At 34.1% G+C, this 17,861-nt stretch overlaps 1 protein-coding gene across 3 annotated transcripts in view; it reads left to right on the forward strand.

The window, feature by feature from the left end:
- LOC122630847 (neuronal acetylcholine receptor subunit alpha-7-like) overlaps positions 1 to 17,861 on the forward strand; it is a 127,945-nt gene that overhangs the window by 93,967 nt on the left and 16,117 nt on the right. For all 3 annotated transcript variants that reach the window (XM_043815820.1, XM_043815818.1, XM_043815819.1), the window contains one exon: positions 11,730 to 11,839. In XM_043815820.1, the coding sequence (XP_043671755.1) occupies positions 11,748 to 11,839 (92 nt within the window). In that variant the 5' untranslated portion in view covers positions 11,730 to 11,747. The remainder of the gene's footprint in view (positions 1 to 11,729; positions 11,840 to 17,861) is intronic.

Genomic DNA, 17,861 nt, shown 5'->3' on the forward strand with positions numbered 1-17,861 from the left:
TTCGATGATCGTAAGATAATACCAAATACTCTGATACGGTCGAATCGAGAGACTAGTATTCGTGACACGTGATCGAAGTATCAGTTATCTGTATTCGGTATTATCCTACCGTTCTCGAGGCATACCTAGCTTGGACTATCATCCCTTTCTCTATCTTTCTCTCGCACACGAGCATACTCATCCGACCACCCACGAGTTCAACCTCGCTCGTTTCCGAGGTAACAATGAAGAGATTTTCCAGCTCGTGCTGGTTTAATTAAGCATCGATGAAAGGCAAGCAGATTGCGCGCTTTCGAATGCTAAAATGGAAATTCGACCTTCCTTAATTATTGCGTCTACCATTATGGAGATCATTTCTTTCTTTCTTTTTGTTTCTCTCTCCCTCTTTCTCTTTCTCTCTCTCTTTCTCTCTCTCTCTCTCTCTCTCTCTCTGTCTGTCTGTCTCTCTCTCTCTCTCTCTTTTTTCTTTCCATCTTCTTCTCCATTTTCTTTTTTCTTCTTGTAATTTTCTTTCGACGAGTAAGAACAACTTCTCCGAGTTGATTGATTGCCAAGTGATTGACGTTCTGTCAAAAAAGTCTGTATTTGATTGAAGATAAAAAAGAAGAAAAAGAAAAAGAAACGTAGAGAAAATTAGGAAATCTAATTCGAGAGGAAAATTAGTTTTTGATCTGGCGACAGGTGAGAAAATTCTCTCGTTCGAATTCACAAATAGATGAACATTATGATCGAAATATCGATTTGTGAGATCAGATTAAATGTTTCGCTCGTATTTCAATTAATCGATCAAGCTTCCTTCGTCCTTAATATCTAAGGACTATATAAGAAAGTAGTAATTTGTAATGAGATAACAATCTCGAAGAAAGATGTTTCTCTCTCTCTCTCTCTCTCTCTCTCTTTCTCTCCCTGTCTCTTCCCCTCTTTTTCTCTCTCTCTTCTTCTATCGGAAAAAAGAGAGCTCTTTTATAGAGTATCTAGCCTAGTCTTTACTTTTCATCTCTCTCTCTCTCTCTCTCTCTCTCTCTCTCTCTCTCTCTCTCTCTCTCTCTCTCTCTCTCTCTCTCACTCACTCACTCAGTTGCTCTCTCTTTCTCTCTCTTTCGAGATGGGTTTAATGTAACGAGCAGAGTTGAAATTCAAGCTACGCTTGGCAAACGAAACTATTTTTCTTCTTCTTGGGTATGTTGTCTTGGTACATAATTTTCTATCAAAATCAGAAACTCTCGGAACAACTCGCATTTCTTCTTTTTTATTTTTCATCGAAATATAATATATCTACATTTTTGCAGATCCTTAACGGAAATAACTTGGAATGAATTTGTTCGACAACATATATTATGATTTCAATGAAGAAAGTGCCATTTTAAAAGACGTTCTTTAAGCGTGAAAGAAACAAAGAAATTGTGAATTCTTCGTGAAAAGTAGACATAGACATATTATAGAAAGAATTTGAATATCGTTTCGAAGTCAACATCAGATTCACTTTTCCTGCTACTGTTCCGCCTATCTGTTCTCCAACTTTTACGAACAATGAATAATACATCTTGATGGGTAACACAGTAATATCCGTAAAGAAGATCGTAATATACAGAGTGTGTCAAAAGAATCAATAGAACATCGAAGTTATATTTTGTCTTCTTTCAAATAGCGAGAAAAAAAATTACTTCGAATTTTATCAAATTTAATATATCTATTTGTATCAATATTGAAAGTGATCGAGTCGAACTTTTTCGTTTATCTCTTTTTGGCATGAGATCGGAATAATATTCAGGTACTTCTTCAACGTCTAATCTGACGAACGTCCACGTGCACGGCATAGAAGGATGATTTTACTAGAAAATTCAGTCATCAGCGAGTTTTCTGCAAGGCTGCTGGCAAAGACGGCTCTTCAACTCGTTTTTTCCATTATAAATAACTTCAGGATCGATCGTAGGAGCACCTTGCCGTTATTTCGAGTGACATCGAGACGAAAATTTTGTGCCAAAAGGTAATTCTTTTGGCACGGAGTCGGAATTGCGAAAAGAGAGAAAGAAAGAGAAAAGAGAGAGAGAGAGAAACTAAAATTCATGCTACGTTGCACAAACAGAGCGCCAAGTTAGTTCTCTTCGCATTTCGTCGTTCCTCTCTCCTACCTTTGATTATGCAACTTCTCCGACTGTTATCTCGTTACTCCTTTACTCAAGATCACTTATCTTTCCTATTTAACTGTGATATATCAATTATTAATAAAGCAAGTACAAAGAATTAAATGTATTTTCTCCAACGAAAAGGAAATAATAATATTATAATTTGTAGAAATAAATTTTTTATTTTCTTTTTTTCTCTTTTCTTTATTTTTCTAATTTTTTTTTCATTGCATCTGGAATGCGATACGTACGAAAAAAAGAAAAAAGAATTTAAAAAATCATATTTTCGAGAATCCCGAGAGAAAGGAAATATGTATCACTAAACACATGTTATTATAGCTTTTTGCTGGATATATGAATAACTTCGTACGGTATCATTTTACGGGAAACAGAAAGTTGATATTATGATATAACCACGTAGAATCATTTGTCTTTATTTCGGTATATGGTATATCGGTTTCTATGAATTCAAAAATGGCCCCGGAAGTTTGGCCGCCATAACGTTGGGATTCATAGTCGAGAATCTCAACAATGAGCCGAATGGGACCAACGTCTCGGGAAATGACAGTACAAAATCGAGTTTCAGTGAATCTAACTGGAAAATAAGCAGCTTGCCGAATGCCATGGTACTTTAACGATTTACGTTACTGTCTCTCTCTCTCTCTCTTTTTCTCTCTCTCTCTCCCTCTGTCTCACTCTTTCCTTTATACTTATTCCTCGAGTAGCACAAACTCGCAACTGCAAGTTACTCTTCGAACAAAGGAGAACCTTAGCTGCCAGTCGAACTTCCGAAACGTTTTAATTACATCCCACGATCTGAAAGAAAGAGAGAGAGAGAGAGAGAGAGAGAGACAGAGAGAGAGAGAGAGAGAGAGAGAGAGAGGAAGAGGAAGAGAAGAGAAAGGAAGAATCGAAGACGCGGAACTAAGAGATTGAAGATACTTTGGGGTTAAATTTCGGTGGTGGAGAAATCTTCGTTAGAATGTGAACGCTTTTAGAAAAGACGATTGATATATGGTGTAACAAAATCTAAAACTGTTGGATAGTTTTCAACATCGGTTCCATTAAAAATCGTATCGAAATACACTGTACTTTAATAAGAATGATTTTTCTTTTTAAATGTTAAATTTTATAAATGTTAAACGTTCAGTGCCGCTATTATCATTATCATCATCACAATCATCTTCATTGTTATTCTAATCCAATATAATTGTTATTTCAATATAATATAATATAAGCCGACTAAATTGTTATTATAATAAGAACTTTTTATCGATCTCATTTCTTTTTCCTGCGACTTGCTCGCAAATTACCGATCTTAATTCTATTACAATAAAATAATTAGGACGATTAAAACTTTTAGAAAATCCATTAAAATTGTGAAGCAATTAAGAATAATTATTTTAATAGAAATAAAATAAAATGAAACGAAAGGCAGAGAGAAAGAGAGAGAGAGAGAGAAAGAGATGAAAAATCTATCGGGATTAACGATATTATCGTACGAGCTTTTTAGATTCTTGATCTTCATTTCAATATACATACATATGTACGTACATACATACATATATACACACATACGTATATACACACATATATAATATATACTGTATATGCACAGAGATATATACGTGCACAAATATATATATATATATATATATATATATATATGTATATACACACATATATATATATAGATCTCTCATTCTATTAACTTTCCGTTCTACCGGGAATCCAAACTTGACGGTTTGAGTTGAGCGTTCAAGCTTTATAAGAGAGAACTAGAGTAAAGTTCTCTCCGGAAGCTACTTCCTTACGTTTCCGGTCTTCCATCGAGAAACTTGTTAATCGTGCCAAGTAGTGAACGTAGAAACTTGGCGATTGTGATTCGTGACTCTAGATCAAGATCTTATTCCTTCTTATCAGTCGAACGAGTATTGCCTTGTACCGACGAATCAGACATTTCGTATTTAATCGTCTATTCGTTTCTTTTTTTTATTTCTCTTTTCCGTTTTCTTTTTTCTTTTTTAACGGTGGCAAGTAAGCAAAGGAAAAGAAGGAATTCGAGTGGAAGAAACTCGGCACATGCTGGAAACACAAGTGTGCGCGCGCGCACCTCTATAATCGAATGCGATCGCGTGGAAAGGTGTCAAGGTCGTTCGTAATAAAGCCAAGGTGGTAATAAGTTCGACTCGTACTCTTTTCCAGTCTTAATTCACTCTTTCTTTCTTTTTTTTCTCTATCTCTTTCTCTTTCTCTTTTCCTTTGTCTCTCTCTCTCTCTCTCTCTCTCTCTCTCTCTCTCTCCTCCTCCTCTTTTTCTTTCTGTAATCTTTTATTTTTTTCCCTCTAACGGAATTGCTTTCTCGGTCGTTCGAGCATTTAATCGCCAAGGAAAGAAACAAATCCAACGACGTTTTATATAATCGCACTCGATCTTTGTCGTCCATGGACTCGAAGGAATTCCACGAATTACAATTTAATCGAAATTCAAAAATAAGCTAAGAAGAACCTACAAAATTCGACGAATTTTTATGATACAGAAAATACAAGCAGTAAAAGAAAGATTAGATAGAACGTATTAGATATAGCCATCGAACTGTACGATCGTATAGTTCGATCGTTTGAGGAATTTCTTGTTGTTAGAAAGGAAATTTACAATAACATGTAAAATGCAATAGAAGGAGGTTGAAAAAAAAGAAAAACCAAAAGTAAAAAAAGAAACGAAAAAGGAAAGAATTCATACGAAGAATTTATCAAATTTTACGAAATCCTTCTTTTTTATTTTATTTTCTGTTATCTTTCCTTTTGTCTTTTTTTTTTTTTTTTACATCTTCTTCGATTAGAATTTTTCTTGCCCGAATTTACGAGATTCACCGATGCGTTCTTTTTACATTACGGGAATTTTTGCAGGAATGCAGGAGAGACATAGAAAAGAGAAAGAGAAAAGAGAAAAAGAGAGAGAGAGAGAGAGAGAGAGAGAGAGAGAGAGAGAGAGAGAGTCGATTTTAATTAGCCGTCCGTAAGTTAAGAAAATCAAGGTAAATTGGAACGCTTTTAAAAGTTTTCTCTGTGGAATTCCGAGCACGAACGATCGTTGTTCCTCCTTACGTCATTTCCTTTCGATGGCAGATCGAAATTCGTAATGAAATTCATCGTAAAATTTTCTTTATACGAGTCGACGGACATTGCCAAATACTCGAATCCTTTTTTTTTCTGTCCCTATCTTTTCCTATTTTTCTCTCTCTCTCTCTTTTTCTATCTCTTTCGTAAGTAAGAGTACAGTGCTAAAATATTAAACCCTAACGAATTCGTTTTCCGCAAGCATGGAACTCTCCGGTTTATGAATATTGCAAGACTGCGAATTATTCTCGAGTGGTGGATAGTAGGGATAGTGTTGGTGGGGTACGAGGATGGATTAAAACGTAGATGCGACCTATACCAAAAGATGATTATGTATGCAAATGATTAAAGTCTCTGGATTTTCGCCATTCGTAACTACATACATACATGCATATATATATATACACATATACACACATGTATTACGATGATCTACTCACTAGAATCGTTAACCGAGATATTTCAAAAGAAAAAAGAATTCTTTTCTTCTTTTATTTTCACTCTTGAAAATAACGTTCTATAAATTATTATTATCTGAAATATAAATAGTATCGAAAACTTTTCATGTTTGCTATAATTCAGTTAATTATTTCTGTATATTTTAATAACAGTAGCAAATAATAAAAAAATAAAATATCGGTCTGCTTTAAAAATTGTATTGTCTGGAATTAAAATTCTTTTTCTCTCTTTTTTCTCTCTCTCTCTTTCTCTCGAGATATTATATCAACACGTAAAACAAATATTACGAGTACCTACATGCGTATTTAACTACATGAGTGTTTATATTACGATTTCATAAAATTCTATATATGATATAATACTACGGAAATATCGAGGCCTGTGGGAAAATGAGCTATGAGAAAGAAAAGAAATATTGTTTCGTCGATCGTAACATAATAATTTCAATGTTTTTAAATTTACGGAAATGCTTGGATTTTTCTATGCCGAAGTGAAACTAATAACAAAAGTAAAATGTTATTGGATCGAGGGTACTTTGAAATCTCGCACGATCTCGATAAATTTCATCTCTTCGCATTTTTATGTGATCACTGCGAGCTTCGAACGTTTAACATTTTATGAACGTAGCGCAGGGATTTACAATCGATCATTCCTTTTCTTATATTTCTTCTTACCTTTTTTTTATTATTGTTTTTATTACTCAACTACATTGCTATTTCCCGTTATAAAGCAATTCTTTTTTTCACGACCTCTACGTGAATTCTATATATATATATATATATATATATATATATATATATATGTATGTATATATATATATATATATATATAATGTACCTTACTTTTATTGATTCAATAATAACAAATTTATATATATATATATATATATATATATATATATATATTAATGAAAATATGGAAATAATATAATGTAGGTCAAAGATTCTTCTCGAAAAATTAATGATAGATCGAGTATGTATCACACATCAATATAAATATTAAAAAATCGAGGATAGAAAATAACGTTTGAGAAAACTGATAGATCGTATTGATTTTCAAACGGCAAAGCATATTGAATTTCTTTCTCCTTCCATCTATATATTTGTCTGTCTCTCTATCTATCTTTGTGTCTGTCTATCTATCTTCTCCTCTCTTTCACCTCTTTCTTTATAGTATATATATATATATCTCCTTCAGGAAAAGGAATTTCCACGCTACGAAATAAGCAAGAAAATCGGGAATGCTTTGCAACGAAATTCCTTCTTTCTTTCTTTAGAATCGTGATAACGCGATCCCGTGACTTTTATCTTCCCATCGAAATCAAATCGTCCTTTGCATTCAACAGCAATACCAGTACCAGCACCAGCAGTAGTAGCAGCAGTAGTAGCAGCATTCTTTGCCGACGAAACATTCTTTAACGTCTTTCACCAGAATCTAGGATCCATGACATTTGTCTCGTCGTTAGCATCGAACGGATGCTGCATCCAAAGTTCGGATAATTTTGGATTTAAAAGGAAAGCGGGTTAACGTCGATCCTTCCAACTTTCTGCTTGACAGATTTCAACGTACGCTATGTACATACATACATATGTATATACATGTATGTATGTGATTCAAGTATTGTTATCCGATTTTTATTTTTTATATATCGTAAGTATACAAGGTCAATTTTTAAATGAATACTCTTTCATAGAAATAGATTGATATCTATAGATATTTATCGGTATATCGCAGTCTCTTTTTCATAAGGATTATCGTATATCTCTTTTTCATAAGTGAAAATTTGTATTATGACTGATCGTTTGATTTAAAATTATCAATGTTAACAAAACGATGATCGGAAAGTTATGATTAAAAATAGGATAAAATTGTAAAAACGAGAAAAATTTTAATTTTTGTTTAATCCGTAATATCTTTGTTCCTTTGTTATTTTCCACTAATTTTTCCGTCCATTCGTTTATCGAATCTAACACATTCTCCGATTTTGAAATATGGTTCTTCGCTCCTCTTCGTCGTCGTCGTCGTCGTCGTCGTCGTCGTAGTTGTAGTCGTCGATAAAAATAGACGTCGTACGGTCGGCTAGCAACGTGTTAGTTGCCTGCAGCCACGACGAAAATCGATGAAAATATTCATCTGGGCTACGATAACTAAGAGCATACGCGCTAACTGGATATTTATTATATTATTATAAATTCACGATATAGAGAACTCTACTCGGTCGTATTTTGATTTTATTGCTTGATGAAGAGTTTCAAATGAAAAGAAAAGGAGGACGACAAGTCGAGAAAATTTTCGCAGCGCCCTTAATTACGGTGACATTTTAATTAGCTTCTCCTTGGGTCCGAAGAATGAACTGAATCACGAAGTGTATTACGAACTTATTACGACGTTATTACGAGACGAATAACATCCTCTTATCGCGCTAAATCTGCCAGCGTCGTTTCTAGATTTAAATGATATCATATTTCTATAGAAAATCTCTAGATTTTATAGAAATCGTAGAAGGAGACGGAGTGACAAAATTCGCACTTCGTGACGACAGTTTGCGATAACAACCGGCCACTCGAGCCGGCATCTGCAGTTGATATATATATATATATATATATATATATATATATATATATATATATATGTATATGTATATATAGTGAGAGAGAGAGAGAGAGAGAGAGAGAAAGAGAAAGAGAGAGAGAGAGAGAGAGAGAGAGAGATAGACACGAATGTCTCAAGTAGTCCTTTCGTACTTATCCATCCTCTCATTTCACTTTCTCGAAATAAAATATCGAAGAGAAGCCATGGAAAGAGGAGGGTTTGTTTACAAGCTTGCTACAACAGAACGGAAACTTTTTTAAGGAGTTTGCATTTTAAAAGAGGTCAGTTCTGATTTCTCGTTTACCTGGCAAGCCAGTACAAATACTTCGGAGATGCGAATCGACAACGAAAAAAATTTCATCGGGTATATACATATATTGGTACGTAGCTCTATACTCCGGAAGAGTTTTTCGAGGGAAAGAACTTAAGAAAATCTTTCTTCGAATCCTCTAGTAACTTTCTTTACCTTTAACTCTCTATCTCTTTCTCTTTTGCACACTCTTATATCTCTTCCATCTTTTTATCCGAGATTTACAACCCTCCCTTAAGTTCAAAAAAACGGCTTGCTATAGAATTTTTACAAAGGTTTTATCCTCCTTGAGTTTTCCTTTCTTCTCCTTTATTCATCTCTTATCCCTCTTTTCTCTTTCTCTCTCTCTTTCTCTCTCTCTCTCTCTCTCTCTCTCTCTCTCTCTCTATCTATCTATCTCTATCTTTATCTTTTCCTCTCTCTTTCCTTCTCTCATTTTTTCTCTTTCTTTGATCTCAATTTTCTTAGCCATCAACTAATTACTGTTTGATCGTCGGAATTGAGGAAAAATGATCGGTAAATCTTCCAGAGTTGTGCGTTCAAATGCATATGTACGTATATAATAACGCGCTATGCGTGGCACGTAAACCAACGTGCCGATGCGGCTATTATTAATTATCCGACGGCATACTCCATCAGTGGCTAATCAATCGGGGTCAGTGACTAATGGGTGTGAATCTAATGGTTTACAAGGAGAGCTTGTAACATACAAAGTGAGAATTTTGAAATAGGATTAGAAGTTTAAGGGACAGAGAAAAGTTACAGCCGATGAAGATATATTTCAAAGGAAATTATTCCGATGTTATAAAAAAAATTATGTGTGTGTGTGTGTGTGTATGTGTGTAGAAACAAAAAAAAGAAGAAAAAGAAAAAAACATCCGATCTCCAATTCGACCAAATTCTCAAGTTGAAATGGAATTGTTGCAAAAAAAAAAAGAGAAAGAAAAAAGAAAAAGAAAAATGATTTGCGAAGGAAAGAAAATATTTTAGGCTATCTCCCTAACTCACTATTCACCGGCATATTTTCAACCTTACTTTGAAATCCCAGGCTTATATGTCGTGGTCTCCCCTTGTCAGCTTGAACGACGCTCTATCCTACCGTGCAAGCCGACCACGAACGCCTTTACTTGCGAACGCGATAGGAAATCTTCCCTTCTTTCCCTTCACTTCTTTCGGCATCCCTTTGCGAAGGGCATCTCGAGATCGCTTTCCAACGTGCGAAACAACCCAGCCGTTTCTCTATATCTTTCTCTCAATTTCTTGTTCTTTTTTGAGAGCATCTCTCAGTCTCTCATTCTCATTTTCTGTTCTTTCGTTTCTCTACGTTTCTTCGATATTTCTTTCCGACGTAGTGATAAACGAGTTTGTTTTTAATCCGCTACGAGCCGAATAAAAATGTTTAGACTTTCGATCGATCTTCTTTTATCCCTTACCATTTTCTTTTACTTCGATTCATTTTAAGTAGCTAATTAAACCTCTGTATCTCTGCATTATCGTGTCGACGTTTTCGTTCAAACCGATCCGCATTAATTTCTTCGTACGGTAGAACGTTAGTTAACGCGAAATATTGTGAGAAAATAACATATTTTTGATTATATGGATAATTTATTATCCATATATAAAATAATCCAAATCATATTCGTATAAAAATAGATCCGATGGAACATGGAAGCAGAAATATCCATTAATTTAATTATTGAACAGAAACATGATTATAAAGGTTAATTCTTATTAATCGTATTAATATAATCGACGTTTTTACTGTACTTTATTTTTAATAAAATATTCAATATTAAATGTGCGTACGATATATCCCTTTTACATTTTTTATTAGTTTCACGAAAAGAGAGATATACTATTTTACTGATATTCTTTGATTTTTCCATGCCAATCCAATCATATTATAATCTATTTGATAAAAGATGTTAAAATAAAGTCCACCAAAAAAAAAAAAAAAAATAGATATGATACGAAATATGCAAGGGAATGTGAAACTCTCAAGGGATTGAGATTCACACGGCTCAATAATTTAAGCTTTCGAGTACAGACTAGGGATGCGACTCAAAGGTCGCCTAATTCAAGGAGATTCCTGTGAGATGAGATCGATTACGGTGCATCCTCAAGTATCCCATTGATCTATAAATCCGTACTAGGGTTTAATTCAACAAGATGAAATGGATAAAGGTGGGATAAGAGTTCTCTCTATCTCAGCTTATCGCTTTTACTTGCGATATTATAACGTATAGATGATCACATTTTCTTCGACATTTTTCGAGTTTTTATATTTTTTTATTACACGTTTATTTTTCTACATTTTCAAAATCATTTTTAAGAAACCTAGAGATATCGTATGACAATAAAATACGACGAACGATAAACTTCGTTCAACGTTATTACCAGCCGCTATTATCGACCTTATTCGATCAATTACAGATCTGATAGAGAACAAATCTGAATGGAAGAAATATTGTCTTCGTTTCTCCCCCATGAAAATTCACCAACTTTTCAAATCGCTTTGCGTACTCGCGAAGATCCAAACTCGATGTGAAACTAGTAAGAAAATTTCTTCGCCAACTCTAAGTAAAGTATTAGCACTCGTTCTCTCTTTCTCTCTATCTATCTATCTATCTATCTATCTATCTTTTTCTTTCTTTCTTTCTCGTCGACCGAATAAGAATTGGAATGAAAAAAGTAAACTCCGTTTAACTAGGATTTATGACTTGAAGTTCTTACGGGCAAAGATTAAACCGAAAAAATGCTTTAACACTCGTGAAATGTTCTTTCTCTACATTGGACAAGAAATTATCGTCGTTTAATTTGAAAGAAAGAACCCGATTAGACTCGTTTTACGAACGATATGATCTCGATTGCAAATTAAATTTTTACTTGGATAGCGATTCGAATAAAAAAATAGGATTATTCCGTATAACGCGAAGACGCGTCGACTTTATAAATAATTATAATTGAACATAGCAATAATTAAATTCTAGTTGCTATGTTAAAAAAAAAAATATATATATATATATATATATGCAGACATTTAACTCGTGTTGCTTTCGTTCTCTTATCGAAAAATATAAATATAATTTTACTCTCTTCTTTATTTTTTCTTTTCCTTTTCAGGAATGGAACGATGTAAATATGAGGTGGAACATCTCGGATTATGGGGGCGTCAAAGATCTCAGGATCCCTCCGCATCGACTTTGGAAACCGGACGTTCTCATGTATAACAGGTAATTAAATACATGATCTAATTCGAATCATCGTAAAGAAAGATAATTCGACGTGAATCGTTAAATCGTAAAATTTCGTATGTTTGATCGATGAAGTATATATATAAAAAAAGAGGAATAATCGTCGATGTATGAAGGAACTATTCGAGAGAAGATATCTTAGCTGAAATAATTTGACGATATTTTATAGAGATACTTAACGATAAAGATTTAAGAAAGAAAACAAAGAAACGTTTTTCTAGTTGTGATAAGCAGGTGACAGAAAAAAGAAAAGAAAAGAAAAGTGGAGAGAAAATCTATGAATATAAATCGTCCGTTAGATTACGTTTGTTAATATTCATGAGAGTATCGCCCGAAAGCGATAGAAAATTTTATCGGCCAAAGTAACTGCAATGCATCTTGGCCAGACAAGGAGAACGGATCTCCGTTCTTAACTACAATCGGAAATAGGAAATATCGGATGGTTTGATTATACGTTAGAACAAACGAAGAGAGTAAGAGAGAGAGAGAGAGAGAGAGAGAGAGATTGGATATTCTAACGGATGTGAAAAGTCGAGGTCTTATAAAACGGATATACGTTTTTAGTTTAGAAAAAGCTCGATTTAACAATCCCGTTTTACCGATACGATCCTCACAGTCGCAATCGATCTTCACCAACGTACGAAATATTTTTTCTCAACGTTAACTAAATTCAATATCTCTTGTAGTTCCGCTCAACGAATTCAACGGAATCAATCGTAAAACTCACTCGAAGAATTATCCTTTTGTTCGAACAATAAATCGTAAAGTGTCATTGTAATCTTTAATAACATGCCTTTTCCTTTTATAAGTAGTTGAAACGAGCACTTTGAGAAAGGAATAAAATTATACCATGTACTGTTTGTAAATCCAATTTTTATATAAAATATATGCGAACATTAAAGAAGAACTACGTAGAAATGAGTAGTAGCGATAAGACGAGCAACTATAAGGTGTCCAATCCAATTCCCAGAGGCTTCGGTGAAATTTATGTAGATCAGGAGAAAAGATGATTAAGAAGAAGGAAAAAGGAGGAGAGAAAAAATAAAGAAGAGAAACAGGAAAAGGAAGAAAAAAGAAAAGGATTTATGAAACGTTCGCTGAACTTTTTTACGGACTTTTAACTCAAAAAGCTATGAAGAAAGTCCATATGTCCGCAACTTTTCTTTCTTGTAAAGCGAAATACGTGTCCTCTATGGAAATTCAAGGCTTCTCTCGGGAAAGACTCGCAAGGAGTCCGACGTTCTCGATGTATAAATCGAAAAATATCTTACGCGAGAACTTTGCGAATCTTTATGTTCGACATTTTAGTCGACGGAACGAATGGTATAGAATAGAAAGTCTACTATTTTCAAAGTACAAGCCACGATTCCTTGTTAAAGAAACTTGATCTATTCGTTGCTACGATAAAAACAAACCGAGGAAACAAAAAAGAAAAAAATAAAACAATACAAATAGAGAATAACAAGAAGAACGAATTTTGTCGGAATATCGCAAATATTTGATGGAACCTTTTAAAACATCGAATTATTCAACACCATTGTTCGATCGATCGAAGCTATTGCTGCTATTGTTAATCGATTTAAAGAAAAATTTATCTATTCAAATTCCACGCACAGTCTGAAATGAAAATTAAAAATAAAAGCGTTATTTATGAGGAACAATGAGTATCGATTATGATGATTAAAAGAATACGCCGCGTAATTAGGATCGGATTTCGATGTAAAAAAATTAGAGACCTTTTGCAATTCTCTCGACACGAAATTATATTAGTATTTGTATTTTCAAGAGCGTGCAATAGTAGTCTGACATATTTATTAAAGAATATTATATTGGGTATATACGAGTACTCATCTACACGTATATTAAATATTACAGAAAATGAATGAATATGTAATTATCAAAATGCGTCTAGGATAGAGAAAAAGTGATAAAATTGTATCAAAAAGGAGAACGAACGAGAGGAACGAAAAAAAAACTTTAACGTGGATGTCCATTAAAGAGAAATAAAAACATACAAGATGCCAACAAAATTATAAAAAAGTCATTTCTAAAATTAACTCGTATACTCGAACTTCGTAAAACTTCAAAATTTTCTGATGTTTCTAATTACCTTTTACAGACTTTAAATTAAAAGTAAATTATATATTATTGCAATCATCTTTCTTTTTTTTTCTTTTTTACTTTCTCTCTCTCTCTCTCTCTCTCTCTCTCTCTCTCTCTCTCTCTCTCTCTTCGTAAATATAATATTTATTACAACTAAGAGAAAACTCAAATTTCGATGAAATTAATCTAGACGGATAAAAAACATTAAAAAAGAGGAAAGACAGCGAGAACTTTTTAAAAAAGTAATACAAGCAAATGCTTGGCTTTCCTTCCATCTCCTTTAATGTCGGGATACCTAACCTGTTCCTGTTTACGCGGTCACCCTATATGTATGCATACTGTGCTCGTTGTATCAGTACCAGCTAGCGTTACGCTTCTCTCTTTTTATTTTTGTTTTTTTCATCAGCTTGTCTTTTTTGCACTTGTCGCTGTGTTGGAGATTACGAGAATCAAAAAAGAAAGAGAGAAAAATAGAGGATGAAAAAGATAGATAGATAGATAGATAGATAGATAGATAGATAGATAGATAGATAGATACATATCAGATAGAGAGGAAGAGAGAGAGAGAGAGAGAGAGAGAGAGAGAGAGAGAGAGAGAGAGAGGAGAGCGATACACGTGTTCGCAGTTTTGAGTTTTAATGCGTTTAAGAGATAAGCTGTATGGTATAAAAGGGCGCATGTGCGTTCAACGAAGGAAACATATACACGTTAATGAAGGTAATGAGCAGGGAACATCGAAGGTGCGATCTATTCTGTTTACAGCGTATAACGTTATAATATGGCGGGTCGTGAGGTCATTACAAGGATGGCAAACGGCCGAGTCGCGGGCAAAGGACTGATCGATCAATTAGCTGCTTTGTCGCATCGCCGCTCTGCACAATTCTCCCGCGCTCCACTTTTCATGCGACTCTCATCGAACATGTGTGTGTATGTGTATGTATATGTATGAGTATATGTATATATATTGCGGGAGAACATACGCGCGCACGAGTATCATCAAGAGGAGCAACGAACACGTTTGATCGTTTAAACATTACGAGGGCATCAATGTTCGGAGATAGCTTTGGATAGTATTGGATTGTATAAAAAAAGAAGAAAACAAAGTAAAATAAAATAGAATAAAAAAAGAAGATAAAAAAAAATGAAAAAAAGGAAAGATAAAAAAAAATAAAAACATAAAAAAGGAAGAAATTACATTCGAGTACAGTGAAGAGGTGCGATGTGTAGGGTGATATACCTCTTGGATTTCTTTTTGAGAATTTATTTTTATACGTTTTTTATTATATCGATTGCTTGAAGTTTCTCAATAGGTGCTGCGATTGGAACGTATTAATTTTACGTTGAGAAGATTTATACGGTTTTTGATTTTTTTCAGCTCTTCTTTTTCAAACTATTTAAATCTAATCCGTTTGATTTTATCGATAGAATTAACGCATGCATATACATATATATATATATATATATATATATATATATATATATATATGGAGAAAATCGAGAACGATTAATCGGTTAAGGAAAAAGAACTAGATTCTTCGTAGGTGAGGAAGTATACTATTTACCTGGAGGCATAGAAAATATCGGGGCAAAATGGGACGCTGGGCCAAGTGGGTCACTCGCATTAAAAACAAAGCCACTGTCACCATTTAAAGGGAATCAGGAAAAGTAACTCCCTCTCGTGGAAATACATTGTCGGAAAACGCTTGCGGCCTGGCTATTGTTTTTAAGTAGGTAATGTATCGGGCGCAAGCCACTGACAACGACGAAGTCGACGATGCCGCGTTGCGCATCGTATTTGTCGAATTAAAAAGTTCGGCTTAAGATGCATTAAGCGAATAAAATGAATGGTACGGTGCTCGGATAGCTCGTTTATATACCGTCTGTCTGTGGCAGTGTTTGTGAACGAGCATCGAACCACTTAACGGACCGAATCCCACTTCGCAGCTTCGTGGAAATGAGATTTTTATATCTTGATTTGTTGCTACGGTCTAACCTATTACCTGTTCTCCCTTTCTTTCTTTTCGCTAATTGAAATCCGACGTTTCCGACGACGACCATCCATTTATTAATATCAAAGATCGTTCTCATAAATTTCGATCGATCGAATTATAAACATTTATTTATTTATCGATAAGTAGATGTACGCGAATCGTGATCGAGTATAACGTAGTTCTATTAATTAGGAAATTTATTGTCGTACACACGTTATCTGCTGGATGAAAAAATAATAAGTTTGCGGTATGATAGATTAATTATGTAACGTCAAGTAAACTCATTAAGGGGATATATATCTACTATAAAAAGGATAATTTTAACCGATAACACAGCTCATTTGTTTCCAACTTTGCTTTCTAAAGTTTATCTATTATTTTCATATTTCTGTTATTATTATTATTATTATTATTATTATTTTTATTTTTATTTTTATTATTATTATCATTATTAAAATTAATATTATATAATAATAATTATTATTATACGTATAAAATTTGTACTGTTTTGTATTTATACGTAGTATAAAACGGCACTTCCTTTCGAAGCAGATTATTTAACGAGGAATAATAAGATAAGTCTCTATCGTTCGTTCAAAGTTTTTCTAAATTCGATATAACGAAAAGATTCTAGGACTTAGGTTTGTTTAATATCGTCGATTTTACGGATCTATCGCAGAAAATAAATCGAGCTGCTACCCGGTAAAAGGTCCACGTACACAGTGGTTTTATACGAGACATAAAATTACCGAAGTAGAACACGGTCGAGCCGCAAAACGATAACTAACGTGCGCACGTGTGACACGTACATACGTCGGGGTTTATGCACTGAGACAGTCGAGCTGAACGAGGATCCACTGCAAATCGAATCTCGTTCCTTCGTTCATAGAAAATTTGTAACATCTTCTCGCGTCGAATCATTGTCTCTTTCACTATGGTAAATCATTCTTCCTTAAGAAAGACAGTACATCCTTCCGAAAGAATTTTATTGATAGAAATTTTACGTCGTAGGATGTTATGCTTATGAGAAAAGAAACAGGGGGAAAAAAAGTTCGCATGAAAATGTCAGTATCTAAAAATAAGTACGTCAGTAGTTATGGAGATTTCTTATTTTGTTATTTTTTTCAAATAGCCAGGTAATCGGTAATGAAAAAGACATGTATCGGATATACATATATAGATACCATCAAAAGTTTCAGTCAACCGCGAACATCGTATATACATATATCCAATGAAAAATGCTGACGTCAAATTCGTTATCGTGCTCTCGCAGCGAAAGACCTTACGAATTCATCGAAGCGCAAGTGTCAACTAAAAAAGAAAAAAGAAGAAGAACAAAACAGGAAAAGAAGAAAATGATAGGAACGAAAGAAAACAGAAGAAAAAAGAATACAAACAAAGAAGGGAATAGAAGAAAGGAACAAAAAAGAGATAGTACATGGGAGAGATCAAATAATAGAAATTCAGTTAGGTTGATCAATGCATATCTGGGATCGCGAATCAGAGCGAAAGAACTTCATTTTGATCCTATCGATAAAGGGAGAGGGAGGGTGAGAGTGAGAGAAAGAGAGAGAGAGAGAGAGAGAGAGAGAGAGAAAGCCAGAGAGAGGGATGAAAGATACCAATTTTCCAGTATAAACCTTCATCGTATCGTCGAAAATAAAGTTTTCGAAAAATACGGTTACTTATTAATTTATCGATGATGAAAAAGAAAAAAAAAGATAAGAGAGAGAGAGAGAGAGAGAAAGAGAAAGATAAAGAAAGGAATAATCTTCAGCGAAAGAGCTGATACTATTAATCGCGTCGTTCGAACACGTCCGACTGTCCGACCAAACGACTTTCGTTCCACTTTCATTCTTTCGTTCGTTTCGTGATCGAACGGAATGGCCTATGCTCGACGTGCCTTG

This window comes from Vespula pensylvanica, chromosome 8 (genome assembly GCF_014466175.1).
Source record: "Vespula pensylvanica isolate Volc-1 chromosome 8, ASM1446617v1, whole genome shotgun sequence".
Taxonomy (NCBI): Eukaryota; Metazoa; Arthropoda; class Insecta; order Hymenoptera; family Vespidae; genus Vespula; species Vespula pensylvanica.